Raw genomic sequence first — 16437 nt, forward strand, 5'->3', positions numbered from 1 at the left:
AAAAAAAAAAAAAAAAAAAAAGATTTTGTCTACTTTGTATGTTTATATCTGTCAATCTACTATACATATCTCCCTCTGTGAAATATAGAACCGGTTGTTTAAAAAATTAGAATAACACCACTGTAGATATATACAGAGGACAATTTATCTTGATACGTCCTTGTAACTTTTAAACGCTGAAATTTTGTACCATGCAAATATCGGAAAGGGGATATTGTTTAGCATAAACTCGGATATCACAAGGTTAGCAATGTTGCCCAACTAACATAAAGTTACATGTTTTCGAATTACACTACCTCAGATTATTACATATTTCAAATCTACATGCAGGCCTGTATGTACGGGAGGCTAGGGTGGTTCGAGCTCCCGTAAATTTTCACTGTCCCCCTAAAATTTTCACGATAGGCTTGCAAATGAACTATAATATGGTGATGAACTATAATATGGTTGGGTCGCCTCCCCTAACTTCTACCGGGCCTCCCCTACATTTTTGGGTTGGCTACCGGCCTGTCTACATGTTAAATAAAATCTTACAATGTTACTTTCATTATTCAGTGTTGAAAAGTAAGGACGCTACAGTATCACAAATATCCAAATTTTGGTAGCCTCTACAGCAGTAATGACGTAAATATGAACGGGCTTGTGCACACCCAAAGTACTTTAGTACCTAATACTATGAACATGATATGACGGATTTAGAATAAATACGTAACAAAGTTACAATGGATTGAAAATTTGACATTTTTCAAAAGCTTCTATTTCGATAAACTGCTTACCTTATCTAATTGCGTAGATAGATGTGATTATCACAGTGCTGTTTACAGCAATTTGATATTCTAAAACCGTTCTGGAGATGTGATAAAAACTGTTAAACTTTGCAACGTTGCTTAAAAACAAGGTAACCAGAATTTTCACTTGCGAAAACGGGACGCATACGAATCGGCTACGGGGGAGGGGAATATCTGACTTCCAGATTGCATTTTGGGACTCAGCAGTGTTCTTAATTTACAAAATACACAAGTAAGAGTGATAACACACCGTTTGTAACTTTGCGTGTACCACACGACAAATAAAGGTTCCCGATTGCAAGGTGTACCTTTTAACTAGTTGAACACTCAGAATTCCCACTCAATTCTCACTTGAACCGCGAACACTCAATTCCCATTTGAAAATTCAGAAGTTCACGGCTGAACCTTGGCAACGAGTGTTGGTACGGAAGAGAGAATTTGCATTGGCGATTTATATCTTAAATAATAATTACGGGATACCTAGGTCATTTTTACTTAAAAACGGGACATTTAGGCGTCCCGTTCGAGAATCAGAATAAAACGGAACAACGGTTGGAAAAAAGGGACTGTCCCGGCTAAAACGGGACGTCTGGTCACCTTGCTTAAAACTATACCATTCCGAGAACTCATTGTACTCGTATTCACACCTACCAAAAAGTATTGTTGTAATCTTATACGAAGGAAAGTTAATCAAACATTGTTTCACAAAATTCCCATAAATACGTCATTTTAAGCAATACATAGCCTATATCAAATGTTACCATTCTTGTCATATCTTCCGAATGGTTTGAGATATTAAATTGCTGTAAACGGTATTACAAGGTGACCAGAACTTTTACTTTCAAAAACGGGACGCATACGAATCGGAGAAGGGGGGGAGGGTGATTTCCACATTGGATTTTGGGACTCAGCAGTGTTTTCAATTTACAAAATACACAAGTAAGAATGATAACACAACGTTTCTAACTTAAGTACTACCCAAAAATACTTTTAACTGCTTCAACACTCAGAATTCCCACTTGATCAACAGAACACTCAATTCTCATTTGAATATTCACAAGTTCTAAGCACGACTGAACCTTCCCAATGAGTGTAGAATTAGTTTGACCATTTCTATGTTGAATAATAATTACGGGACACCTGGGTCATATTTGCTTAAAAACGGGACATTTAGGCGTCCCGTTTGAGAATCAGAAAAAATCGGGACAACGGTTGAAAATAAGGGACTGTCCCGGCTAAAACGGGACGTCTGGTCACCTTGCGGTATTATGATTTTTTATGTCTATTGGAAAGCATGTACGTAATTCGATGTGGTATTTATCTAAGTACATTTTTAAAAATAAAATCCTTTAAAAAAAAGTCGAATTTTAAATTCCTCATGTTTCTCCTTGTTCGAAGTACGTCATATAATGATGACCGTAGTGTCCGACATTAAGATACTTTGATAAGCATTAAACTGTCCGTCTTAGACCTACTTGTGTTATTACTGTTCTGTAGAATCCTTTAAAAATTGATTCCATTTCGATTTTTGTGAAACTGTAACGCTCTTAGTTTGCAACACTGTATGACAAGTGTAGTATTGTATGATTACGTTTTAACATGTTAGATTTGATATATGAAATTAATTGATGTAATGGCATTTGAATAAAATACAACTTGCAATTTAAGTACGTCTTTACTGGTTTTCCATTAGTCTCATCTGTATGAATTCTAGAAATACATTGAAAACGGCTGTAATGTTTTAACATTATCTGTGTTATCAGGGTTGTGTAAAATTTTCACACATCCAAGGGCACCGATTTCTCTCTAAATTGGGGGGGGGGGCATTCAGATGCAGACGACATATATATGAGGATTTTAAGACAAATTGCATTCAAATTATGCAAAATATTGTATATTCACAAATGCAATGAGGGGGCCCACATGAGCTTTGGGGGGGCGAGCCCCCCTGTCACCCCAGGATCGGCAACCTTGCACACATGCCTGGAACTACTTCAATTCCATAGGATTTTTGGACTAAATTGTGAAAATAGGAGTGGTTAGATCAACTACCAAACGTTTAGACTTGAGTGATTTTAGTAACTACGTGAGAAATTTGAAAACTGAGTTGCCTAAATTTAAGTACAACTTAGACCTCCCAATTTCAAAGCAGTAACTGCAACAATTCATATACCGTCTTGGTTTTAAATTTTAAAACTCTGCATATAACGTTTTCTCGACTCCTATATAGACTACAGCAACTCTGGCTGAATGAAATTCCTAATCCGGTCTCTTATACAAATGCTTGACTCTGTGTTCAAGCTTTTCTTAACATTTTTTTTAGAGAGGGGGGGGGGGCGAGTTCAACATGTGAAGAGGCTACACTAGGTTACAATTTATTATAGAACGTGACCTGGGGAAAAAGCGACATGCAATCCCAATTTTCGGGGCGGTTGGACAGACCCGAAGATTGATAAGGGGAGGAAAGCCCCAAAGGACATTGTTTACATTTTTCTTTGACTACGCAAAATATTGCTACTATAGTTCTGCCAAAATGTCTTGAGCTGTGGCAAAAATGTGAACTAAGCTCACACCTGCTACACACCCACGCGTTGAGCCAATAAGGGTCGAGCTGTTGCTAAGCGAGAGAGCCTTAGCGAAAGGGAGTGGAATTCCTTCAGCCGATAGCAGCGCTTGGAATGGAAGACTAGGTGTCAAGTCAATGCGGTATATCTTTAGCTCTAATCAGCTTCCTACTTAGGAGTTTCCATTTTTTTATGCTCTTCTAATTAGTTATCGTAATGATCGAAGTAATATTTTTTTAAAAAAAATGATAGGTCTTTTCTAAGAACATATAAAATATAAGAAATTCGAGATTTTTGTCCTTAATAATGTCTCACCCACGAGACGAGAAGTTAATTTTCAAATTCGAGACAAAACGAGAAACATAACGTGTTTCGTCTCGAAAACGAGACGAGAAATTTCATGAGTGTCGTGCAACACTAGTTTACCTAAGCAGAGGTATCGTGGGTCAATGAAAACTTGATCCACGGCCCACTGACACACCGACACACCAATCACTGTGACTCACAGTGACCCACGACCCACAATGACCCACTCGTGAGATACTCAATTTTTCGCAAAAATTCGAACCCCCACTCCCCCCTTAGGATATGTATTATAACGAAAGCAATATGATTATATCTGTTGGATTTGCGGCCTAACTATATACCAAAACTCGTTTCATTTGGGTTTGATATTTGGTCGTGATGACCAAGCACACATACCTACATCATTCATTTTTTTTATACCTAGGTATAATAATTCATATATCAGAAGTGATTCAAAAATATTATTTTTCAGTAGTCAGCTCCTCAAAAAACGCTGTGTTTCGAAAGCCAAGTAGTAAGTTCTATTGCTATTATTACAATTACAAATATCAATATTGAAAAGTGCTTCAAGTTCTTTTTTCACTTAGGTATACTCAACTCAGGTAAGTAAATTAGAAACAAATGAAAAAGGGAGAAAAATAGAGGTCTTGAAAGTAAAACGTAGACAAATTCACCAGTAGCTACAAGACACTGAGCATAGTAGGTCAAAGTGGGTCATGGTGGGTCGGTGGATATGAGTGAGTCACGGAGAATGGTGGATTGCAGTGGATCACATCATATTTACTCACGACCCACTCACAAATCTTGACTCACTTGACCCACGACTCTCTGCACCCTTCGTAGATCTCAAACAATGTTTTAGTGTTAAGGATTTACAGTATTAAAAAAAAAAAACTTTAAATTGATGAAGGGTTTTACGAACGCAATGAAGAGTAGTCTATTTATCAACGTTTAAAGATACGAAAGTCATTACGCAAGGTACTCCAATAAGAAATATGGTTTAAACGTTGTTATATCATCTCACTCGTGGATCTGGTGAGGAAGGATTCTAAGAACTTCTAGATGAAATTAAGAGAACAATCAGGTTATGAGTTTACAAAATAAGACGAGAAAAATATTCGAGAAGAAACGAGAAAAGCTTTCTGAGAATCGAAATGAGACAAGAAATAATTATTCGAGAATCGAAATGTCGCGAGTGTTCTACAAAAAAAAAAAAAAAAAAAAAACGACACAAAACGAGAAAATGGGCAACAATAATCCTTAATTATCTCGCTCGTGAGCAGTTTTTACAATAGAAACGTCGTAATTTTTATGCCCAACTGAAAAGGAACTTATGTAATGCAATTTTGGCATTTGTGGAAGTTATTAAGTATATCGTTGTGACTGGTGTTTAATTTAGGTGAAGGTAATATGGAAGTTTGAAATGAAATAAATGTGAATTCCTTAAATTCTTGTTCTACTAGATCCCGGGTTCAACTCCCGGTGGGGGCACTCGATCGAAAAAGTGTAAAAAACTTTTTTAAGCCAGCCATTTTGACTGAAGTTTTTCTGGGTTTTCCTCTTTGACACCAGGCAAATGTCGGGACGGTACCTAACATATATAGCCTAGGTCCCAGGCCGCTACCTTCCTTCCCTTTTCCCGAATAGTGTGCTCGCCGAGGGACATCATCCCTCAAACGTGACGGGGTAACATGCCTTTAGATGCCGAAAGCCCGGAAATCGAAATCCTAAATCCTAATATTGCTCTGCTAGTAACACCGATCCTTCAAACAATATGTGAATTTTTTTACGAACCACATTTTTAGAAATTATTAGAGAATCATTTCTTTGAAAAAGAATTCGTTTCATTCTTAGATACTGTCGTAACGAAAGCAGTAGTTTAACCTAATTTAGATATTAAAAAATACAGCTAACTACACTTGCCCCTCTTCATATCAGATATATTTTAGTTACATTCTGCGAAAGGCATTAATATTACAAATTTTATATGCAACTCTATTGTTTTCCAGAAAATGAAATGAAATCTTTGAATTTTACGTCCCACGATTATGCCGGTTAGGCTAAAGGAGACGGTGATGATGAGTAATGAATGAAATGAAGAAAACGTGAGATCCCCGAGAAAACCCACGCACACGGTTTTTGTCCACCACAAAGTTCACTTGGCGTGGGCTGGTATAAATAAAAACTAATGAAACCTAATAACTTTTGAACCACCCAACCAATCTCGATCAAATTTTCAACATATATGAGGGTCGGGCCTTGGGTGTTTCTTATCGTTTTACTTTGACGAACCAACCTAGGGGAGGAGAAGGGGGAGATATATGTACACAAAATTAAAATGATTACCTTTGTGACTTCATCACTCTTGGACCACCTTACTGATCTCAATCAAATTTTCAACATACATGAGCTTAGGGGCAGGGATTCCTTTAGGCTATTCACTTTGACGATGCAACGTAGAGGAGGGGGAGAGAAATTTAAAAATGATCAAAAATGACCGATATTAGTGTTGAATCCATAGCTTTCGGGGTCGATGAGATAAACAGTGACACTTCTGATGCTGTTTCAATCCAAGTTCAGCCATGATAGTCGGGGAGGGGAGGGTACAACGTGGAAGAGAGAGATAAACATTTAAATATGATCGAAAATGACTAATATTGGTGTCGAATCCATAGTTTTAGGAGTAGCTGATATTAACAGTGACAATTCTGATGCCGTGTGCCGCAGCACGGAGGAGAGGGAGGGGGATATATAATAATAATAATAATAATAATAATAATAATAATAATAATAATAATAATAATAATAATAATAATAATAATAATAATAATAATCGAAAATGACCAATATTAGTGTATAATCTATAGTTTTCGGGATCATTCAGATGAACAGTGACATTTTCGATCCGATTTAAATCCAAAATCAGCCCCGCCACTTGGGGGAGGGAGAAAAGACATATAAAAATGATCGAAAATGGCCACTATCAGTGTCGAATTTATAGTTTTCTGGGTCGCTTAGATGAACAGTGATACTTTCGATCCCGTTTAAATTCAAATTCAGCCCCGTAATTTGGGGGAAGGGGAAATATATATATATATATATGGTCGAAAATGACCAATATTAGTGTCAAATCCAGGGTTTCCGAGATGATCAATGTTCTTTCCGATGCAGTTTAAATAAATGCCATTAAAAACGAAAACAGCATATTTCACGGATACTAAACACATGAGATACGAAGTTGTGCATTTAAATTTTCATTTCAACCCAGCGAGGTGGGTAATATATGCTAGTATTGTATAATCATCAATTACCCATAGGGTTTTAAGAAATAGGGATGCGCCTATTTATACTTGGTGTAAATGTTAAAAAGTTATCTCTGAAAATTACTAGGTTAGTGTAGCGAGATCGTAATAAACAATTAGTGTTGTAGCAAGACTGAACGAGGAGAATCCTATCATTAAAGATGATAATAATACTACTCCAAGTAAAATGCTCCTTAGCTTCGCAAGCGAAGGTCAAGGTCGTAGTAAGACGAACATGACTCACGTCAGATGAAATACGGTTTCCGAAACTTGATACATCTATAATGCTGCCCATGAGATGAGACAGAATTTTAGGAATATATATATTCGAGACAAGACAGCCTTAAATTTTGTTTCGTGGGCAGAAATAATCAATTACTTACATGAAGACCTCTGTTATTTATCAGAATAATCAGCGTACAAATGTAATATTGATTTCATTCTAGAAAGTCGAATTGTACAATTACCACTTGTTAATGAAAGTAACAAAGTTGGATTGATTTAATATCACATGGAGAACTATGTAAACTAGATTAGCTCTTCTATGAAATATTTAGGAAGATAGAAACTGTATTTTGCTCATATCATCTTCCAAACAGTTTGAACAGAAAGCAAAGTATCATCTAAAATACGAAGATTCCAAATTCTATGTTCCTGGCTGTAAATTTTGCCATTATTGTACTATTTATAAGAATTCGAATGCAATATCGAAATATAAAACTTCGAACTAAACAAAGAAAAATGTTAAATAGTGGGCAAAAACTTCAAACGGATTCAGAAAATTATATTTAGCGTATTGAGTGTATATACGTTTTAGCCCTTCAGCAAAGTGTTTATTTTCTGGTCCATGTAATCATTGTAATTTGTATTCGGTCTTCAAGTAGTTTTAACAAGCCGGTCTGTAAATAACTTCGATATCTCTTACCTCTCAAATATAAGGTAAGTTTCCTTCTTCATTAGCAATGTGTTTAATACTTCCATGTTCATTTTAGAAGTATCATTATTTTTTATACATGAGATAGTATTTTACGAATCATTTAAGTAAATAGAAAATTTACGAGAAAGAATCAATCTTTTGCAGTATAAAGCCAACGTTTGTTATAAGGGCAAGAAAGCAAAAAGGCGGAAAGACAGGCAAGAGTTGCTTCATACGCTTAGATACGTCATCACGAATGATAACGGGAATGCACGAAGTGTAGACTGCAACCCTTGTGTCGGGCAGTGTTGCCAGATTGGGCTGCAAGTAGCGGATTGGGCGACTTTTTAGGTGCCCTCGCTACCAAAATTTCAAATTGGGCGACACGCTACTTTTTGGGCTACTTTTAATTATATACAGGCTATAAGTCTTAAGAATCCGCTATTTTCTTATTTTCATATATGACGTCACAAATTATTATTTTTATATTATGCAATAAAAGTATTGAGTGTGTTTATATTGAACAATAGTTTCATTAGAGCTAACATGTTCGATACTAGTTGAGTTTTTGTTTCAATTTCCAGTTCTGTCAACACTAGATTTCTGTTGAGTTTGAGTTGCTGCAATATCAGTGATCGTGTTTTGGTCTCTGTTTATGCCTAGACCTAATAGTTGTATGGAATTGTGTAAACATGAACATTTAAAATTTAATTATGTTACTGTGTTATCCATATTAACATAATGAGTAAGTGGAGTTATAATAAAAACTTCAAAAATTCTTGGCTGCCAGATAAAGAATTTAGGAAGTGAATTAAAGAAGTGAGGAATAACAGTGAAAAACCATACTATAATGGTTTTAAAGACTATTTCAGAGTCCGCAAAACTGGAAATCAGAAAAGTTGTCTATTTTATACTATCACCATCTGCCCAGTTCACTGCGCATTGCAGTTCTATTGATTCTGACGTATGTAGAGATTGCTCTAACACCACCGACAACAGTACGAAACTATGGTCGCTGCCTGACCGTTGCCAACTCGAATCTATCTATCTATATATATATATATATCTATATCTATATCTATATATCTATATATATGTATAGCTATATAATATGTATAGCTATATATATGTATAGCTATATATATCTATATAATATGTATAGCTGCAAAAAATTATTTTGGGCTACAAATAGTTCAAATCCGCTAGTTTTCGAGCACAACCTCGCTACTTTTGAATCTTGAGATCTGGCAACACTGGTGTCGGGTAGGCGCGTGAAACGAAGACTGTGACGCGAAGTTGCCGAGCCGAATGATAAAGGTATGTGGCTGATCAGGCGCATACAGCCACGACCCTCGTAAGAGAGATACGAGGCCGTGATTGAGAAGGCTGTGATACAGCACAGTCTGGGTAGCAAGTAAGAGATACTGATGTAAATGTGTACAAAGACGTGGCAACACCGCAGCCCTATCATCGCAGAAATGGAATCATTTCAGGAGAGTTCAACCGATTAGAGTTGCATTCCAGACTTCTTTAGCCACGCAATTCATCATTGGCTGAGTTATAACAAAAGTATATGGTTGAAGACGCCTGCTATTTTGATTAAACAGGTATCGTAATTTTCTTTCTTTTTTTTTTCTTTTTTTTACCTTTGAAAATGACATGTCTGGTGCAGACACAGTTGGGGGGACACAGTTGTTTAGTGGTACGTGGGTGCGTGGGTTCCCAGTTCGAGCCAAGTGGGCTTTGTGGTGGACAAACACCATGTGCGTAGGTATTCTCGGAGTCAGCATGGGAAATGTTTAACGTAAGGATTGGTATAATTATTTAAGCAACAACATAATTACGAATTGCGTGTATTCAGTAATAAGACACGCTTTCCGTTTCCTCCGAACTTCCTTTTCCACAGTTTCATTCATTTCTCATTATTATCGTCTCCTTTAGCATATACGGCATAATTATGGGACGTAAAAACTGAAAGATATGATTCCATTTCACTAACCTAATAATGTCAATCAAATCATCAGACGGATGATAATACACGACCATTATGAAAATTAAATTACAATAGCTTGTATTTTTAATTTCTCAATAAATGAATATTACTACTGTAGTTTCAACGTTATTCTCGAAATAAATCTTTGTCTTTCAGTGTTGGACGCAACTGCGAAATTTCCTGGAGGTATTCTTTCTGGTTCAGTGTATCACTTCGGAGATTTCGATGAGTGCGTCGGAGTGGAAGCTACTATCGGAGAGAGGAAGGATTTCATCCAGGGCCAGTATTGTTTGGCAGATATTGAATTTCAACCAACACTGGAAACCGTGCCAGCTTTTCACATTGGTAATGTTACCCACCTATTTCCAAACAACTATGAACATTATGGATCAGCATGGGAAATGTTTAAGGTAAGGATTTATGTAGTTCTTTTAAGTAACAAATTAATTGCAAATTGTATGTATTCAGTAATAAGAAACTCCGAATGATTACAATGCCGTGTTAAACTAGTTTCGTGCGAAAATTAAAAGTCAGAAGTACAGAACTATGATTTTTTAAAAAAAAATGTCTAATTTTTGAAATTTTATTATTATTATTATTATTATTATTATTATTATTATTATTATTATTATTATTATTATTATTATTATTATTATTATTATTATTACTATTGGAGTTCCCTCGTTGTTATATGGTTTGCGTACATGTCTTTCGGAGGGAGACCCGGATTCGATTCCCGGTGGGAGCTCAGGTTGTTCGAATTCCAGGTTGAGTTGAAGGTCTATGTCTCATATGGCCTCGCTACATAATGGGATGCTAAACTCTAATCTACCAATTTATTATGATTATTATTATTATTATTATTCGATTTCTAGACCTAAACGGCATGACAAACATCTTGGCATTTGAAGGCGGCGCTCCAAGTTCCCTTTAAATGCTGCTAGCAAATAAGAGGCCAGTGGTATTGCCACGTTTATTTTGCAGACATCCACGTCTATCCCCTATCATCTGATCACGCTGTAGTTTGTCTGCTTACTTATAGCCACACCCCTTTACCACTTGGCAACGTCACGCCATATCTTGCGTTTTATTCGTTTAGCACGGACGTGGTCATGAATATGTTGAAAATGTATCAAACTTATACATGGTGGTTGCAAAATCAGTACCTATTTGTAACAATGAATATTTCAAACGGTAAACAAGTTATCACAGTTTTATTTCCATTGAATATCGGTACATTATTTACTTATTTAGTTGCATTTCAACGTATGCAACGGCGTTTTTACACGCTTCTGGAATCTTTTAGGAACAGAATCCATGGTTCTTCTTAGCATCTTAATTGGAACATTTGCAAACACTTTACGGATATTTAATTCAAGACTTAATATCCCGTGGTTTTAACTTGTACACTTGTTCCTTAGCCAAACTCCAAAGGAAGAAGTCGCATGCGGTTGGATCGGGACTGTGTGCAGGTCATCCTGTCGGTCCGCGGCGGCTAAGGGTACGAACATGCCGAAAAGACCTCGCGATCGAGGTCGAGGTTTAAGTCGCTGTCGCATCCTCGATACTGACACAAACCAATGGATTCAAATGAGTAAGCGCATGCCGAAGATGTACACTACATCGCGACCTAGAGGTCGACCTCGAAGGTGAATTAGTGGTCGCGATGATAAACAACCGAGTTTATTTCTACATCGATGTTCAGCGGAAGCATCGGTGTGGCTCGTGTTCTCATTGTTTCTCCCTGAAGCGCTGCACGGAAGTCTTCATTTGTTTAGAATTTCGTCTGCAGAGGATTGTGTGTGCGTATGCTCGAGAGGTTTTGCTGCACGATTAAATTTGATTATGAGACATATTAACAGCAGAACTAGAGAGGAACGTCTGTGAAGTTGTCCCGCCCACCTAACGAATTTTTCTTTTTCTTATCTACATCGTTAGTTTATCGTTAGTTTACGTTGTTTTGCTAAAATTATCGTTAGTTTCGAAAAAAAAATATTTTTTTATTCAAAAAATAAATGGGCAGGTCAACTTCACGGTTCCCCACCCACAAACGAATTTCAAAACTTTTTTCTATCACATCGTTAGTTTACGTTAGTTTTGTTAAAACTATCATTAGTTTCGCAAAAAATAACGATTTTATTCTAGAAATAAAGTTCCCGTCAATTGTGAATTAGCCCGCCCATATTGAATTCTCATAAACTTCCAGCTTATATCGTTAGTTTACGTTAGTTTCTCTAAAATTAACGTTTGTTTTGCAAAAATAACGATTTTATTCGAGAAATAAAAGTCCCCGCCAAATGTATAGTTAGCCCGCCCATAAAGAAATATCATAAATTTCCATCTTACATCGTTAGTTTATCGTTAGTTTTACTAAAACTATCGTTAATTATCGTTAAAATTAACGTAAACTAACGATAAACTAACGATATGAGTTGGAATTTTATGAGAATTCAATATGGGCGGGCTAATTCATAGCTGGCGGGAAACTTTATTTCTAGAATAAAATCGTTATTTTTGCGAAACACGATAGTTTTAGCAGTTACGGCGTTGATTGTGACAAGTCCAAACAAAAATGACTCAATATATTTTATCTTCCTGCTCTGTACATATATAGCTCCTACACGTATGTTGCATTTCTTTCTTACAGTACGCAAACAATCCTCTGAAACTACGAAGAGATGTTCTACATTGGGCCTTTTGTATACCTTCTTCATGTTCCGCTGAGGATTTATCTCAATCTTTGAATGCAGCTCTGAAACCTCTTGCAAACTCCCTCGGGTTGCACATGAGGGCACAAGTCCAGAATAATAAATGCTACGTGAAGACGCCGAGAACTATCAGTGCTGGAGGCATAGTTTTAATGTAAGTAAAAATTTCGAATACACTTTTCAATTTACTTGCTCTATTTTTTTTTTTTTTTTTAATTCAAGAAAAGTGATTTTTCAAAGCTTGCTAAGAGTTTGGAATTACGTAATAGTGTTCTTCACACTTTTTCTATTCTTTACTTTATTTATACATTACCCCCATTTAACGGACTAATTGGGGCAGAAGGCACTGTTGCCACTCTTAGCTCCGGAGTGGGCTGAAAAATAGTACCAAATTGAAACAAAAAGGGTTGAATTCATTATTTTATACCAGAGTAATGCATGGCTCTATATCACGAAACTAAAAGAGATAAAGTTCTAGAAAACTCCCTTCCCCCCTCTTCCATGAGTCCAAATCAAGAAAGTCTTTATCTTCGTCAATATGTCGTCACTAGTAAACCTAGTAAACAATTTATCCCGGTAAGCCGGCAACTACGTCAATGTATTTTTTCGTTGCTATTATTTTTTTGGTGAGAATCTTTGCAATTACACATAAATTGTAGACTTACTTGAGCACACGCTGGTCTTCTTCAGAATTTCCAACAGTTGATTCAACGCTTTTTTTTTTATATATTAAGACTTCAAGCTAAAATTTCTACCACACTGCTTCTTTCGCGTCTCCTTCATGCGCCCATCTAGCGTCATTTGTCTTTCAGTATAGTTCGAATTACGAATTTTCCACGAAGCTCGTAGTGTTATGCGGTGCAACCTTACTGAATGAATGTTCAACAGCATTTTAAGAGTCCAACACACAGTACGAGTAACGTGAGATGTAGGAAAAGTCTTAGTGACACTTTTGAAAATGTGACAAGTATTTGTTAAATGGTGCTGAATTGGGTAGAATTGTACCAACTTTTTCACAAAAGGGGCTGAAAATGCCAGCGTGGTACCAACGGGCCGATGAATGACAAAAAGGGCCGAATTTGGTACAATTGTACCAAGTGTGGCAACAGTGGCAGAAGGATATGTGTTAACAATGTGTTAAATCGACAGACTGTTAAACCGCGTATTGTTTTATTAATAATATTTAAAATAGAATATTACACTTGAAGTTGTACTGTAAAAACAGTTAATGTTTATTCTTGTAATAATTAGTAACAAAAAATTCCTTTACTGCTGAGTATTAGAAGGGTAAAAACTGCCTCACGTTTCAGTTGTTTACTCATTGAATGGTATTTATGAAGTGTTCCCCACATTCTTAATCAGAACGCAATTTATTTTTCGAAGTTAAAGCAGTGACGGCGCCAGTTTTCATTTCTTGGACTGTAAAAATATCTCTTGTCACCAGTGGCGGCAATTGGACGTTAAAAGTGGGGGGGGGGGGCAAGATATGATCTGAATATTTGTATATCAATGTTAGTTTTCCTGGTTGTTTCTAACACTTTGTTTGACGAAAGGTTGTATAACTAATAGGATACTATCTTTTTCAGTTAAAATACCGTATATCATGTTTCATATTTAATTAAGTAAATTGACAAGAGCAACGCACATTAGGTACTAACCCTTGATTCCTTGCTCATGAACATCATTAAATTCTGTCTGGAAAATTGTATAATCAGATTATTTAATAACATATTTGCAAAACAAATAAATAGAAAGGATAATATTAATCATACTAATGAATAATGAGGCTTGTTTTGTAGAAGTTATATTGAAACTGGGGTTTAATAAACAACTTACATTTTTAGTTCCAGACTTGCCATTAAATGTATGTCATTACTTTTAGAAAATGAAAGACAGTAAATACTACAAGCATATGCTACGACACAATTGTAATAGTAATTCCTTTGAATTGCAATTAAAACGCAATTCCTGTAGCTGTCTTAACTCCACGGGAAGACAAATAACCAATACCCACTTACGCAACGACAAATATTATATGGTACATTTTTTTCTATGAACCAGTAATATATGCAAAAACTTTCCATTTCCAAATTAAACTATATACATTAACCAGTTTAGATTATGGCTTTTTAAAGGTAAATTATTGAATTTCAGTCAATCAGCTACAGCATCATCCCTATTTATCCTAGGATCATGGTTAGTACCTCATTCTCTTCAGAATAGAACAGCCTTTCAAATGTTCCATTTACGTTTTCCTATCATGTTCCTGAGGCGGGAAATTTTGAGAGAAATATGGATTTTTTCTGATTTTTTTCAAACTTTGATCCCCTCTGGACCCCCTATGTTAACGCACAGATCTCAAAGTCAACTGAAAAATACGAAGGGGTGTACTAAATGTGTATAAAAAGAATTCAAGCTTCTATCTTGAAAACTAAGTGCGGGAAAATGTTTACCAATGAGCTAAGAACATTCCCATAATGACCCAGATGACCCAGATGTAATATACAATTTTCCTGAGACATCCCTATTTATCCTAGGATCATTGTACGTACACCATTCCCTTCAGAATAAAACATACTTTCAAACGGTACCACTCACATGTCTCCATCTTGTACCTGAGATGGGAAAATCATGATCTGAAACAAATTTGAAAAGTATTAAAAGGGTGTACTAAATGTGTGTGCAAAATTTCAATTTTCCAGGTAGAAAAGTAAGCCCGCCAAAAATAATATCTCTATAATACTCCAGATTTTCGTATAAAAAAGGATCTCAGGTAAAAATTCCCTGAGACATCTCTATTTATACTAGGATCATGTTTCGTACATCATTCTTTTTAGAACAGAACAGCCTTTCAAACGCCACTCACATGTGTGCAACATGTATCTGAGGAGGGAAAATCGCGAAAAAATGGATCTTTGTTAAAAAGATAAAATATTATACCTTTTTGCCCCTCTCGTCCCCCCGTTTCATCGCAGAAATCTGAAAAGAATGTGGAAAATATTAAGAGGTGCACTGAATGTGTGTGCAAAATTTCAATCTTCTAGGCGCAAAAGTAAGCCCTGCAAAAAGTAATAAAAAAGTCATAACAAAAAAAAAATTTTTTTGACGTCATCACATCCTATGTCTCGACGCAGAAAGGCGTGAAAGCATATGTAACGTGTTCTACAATGCCTCCAGTCTTGAGAAAGAAACAGAAGTAGAAAGCTTTTTTGGTACATTTTTAATCGAATAATGAAGATTCTAGCCTATCACAGAAAAATAGATGATATAATTTAAAAGATTTTTTCTAAGTGGTCACTTAAAAAAAGTGGGGGGGGTAACTGCCCCCTCTTGTCCCCCCTAATCACCGCCCATGCTTGTCACTATCATTACAGTTTTTGTTCTATGGTGATCGACGTTGTAACCGGAAATGGCTAATTTGAACTACTTCCGGTTTCAATAAGAGCGGAAAAGATAAACCTATTCTTAAGACTGCATAAAGTCGCTTCTGAATATGTTTTTATCATTTTTGCTCTATGGAAATCAGTATTGAAACCGAAAATACTAAAAAAATTCAACCATTCCCGGTTTTCGAACAGTGTTGTGAGCGCTGATTTATATGTACTCTTGAGACATTGACTCGATTGCAGAAAATTGTTTCGCTATCTATTACTGTTTTTGTTCTGTGGCGGTGGCGATAAATCTTTAAACCGGAAATAGTTAATTTGAACCACAATGGTTAAAGGAGAGCTAACAAAGGAGATGGAATCTATATTTTGGACGCTGAATGGACTGCAAACAACTGCTTCTTGATTTATAAACTGAATATAAAATCCGTACTAAGTGACAAATATGGAAAAGTTTGGTTTAATGTTAAATTG

At 36.1% G+C, this 16437-nt stretch overlaps 1 protein-coding gene across 1 annotated transcript in view; it reads left to right on the plus strand.

Moving 5' to 3' along the window:
* Window positions 1-16437, plus strand: part of LOC145670238 (nose resistant to fluoxetine protein 6-like) — a 67321-nt gene that overhangs the window by 9292 nt on the left and 41592 nt on the right. The window contains exons 2-3 of the mRNA XM_081738634.1: window positions 10026-10279; window positions 12517-12731. Coding sequence (XP_081594760.1) covers window positions 10026-10279; window positions 12517-12731 — 469 coding nt within the window. The remainder of the gene's footprint in view (window positions 1-10025; window positions 10280-12516; window positions 12732-16437) is intronic.

Source organism: Thermobia domestica, chromosome 14, assembly GCF_964235325.1.
Source record: "Thermobia domestica chromosome 14, izTheDome1.hap1.1, whole genome shotgun sequence".
Lineage (NCBI taxonomy): Eukaryota > Metazoa > Arthropoda > Insecta > Zygentoma > Lepismatidae > Thermobia > Thermobia domestica.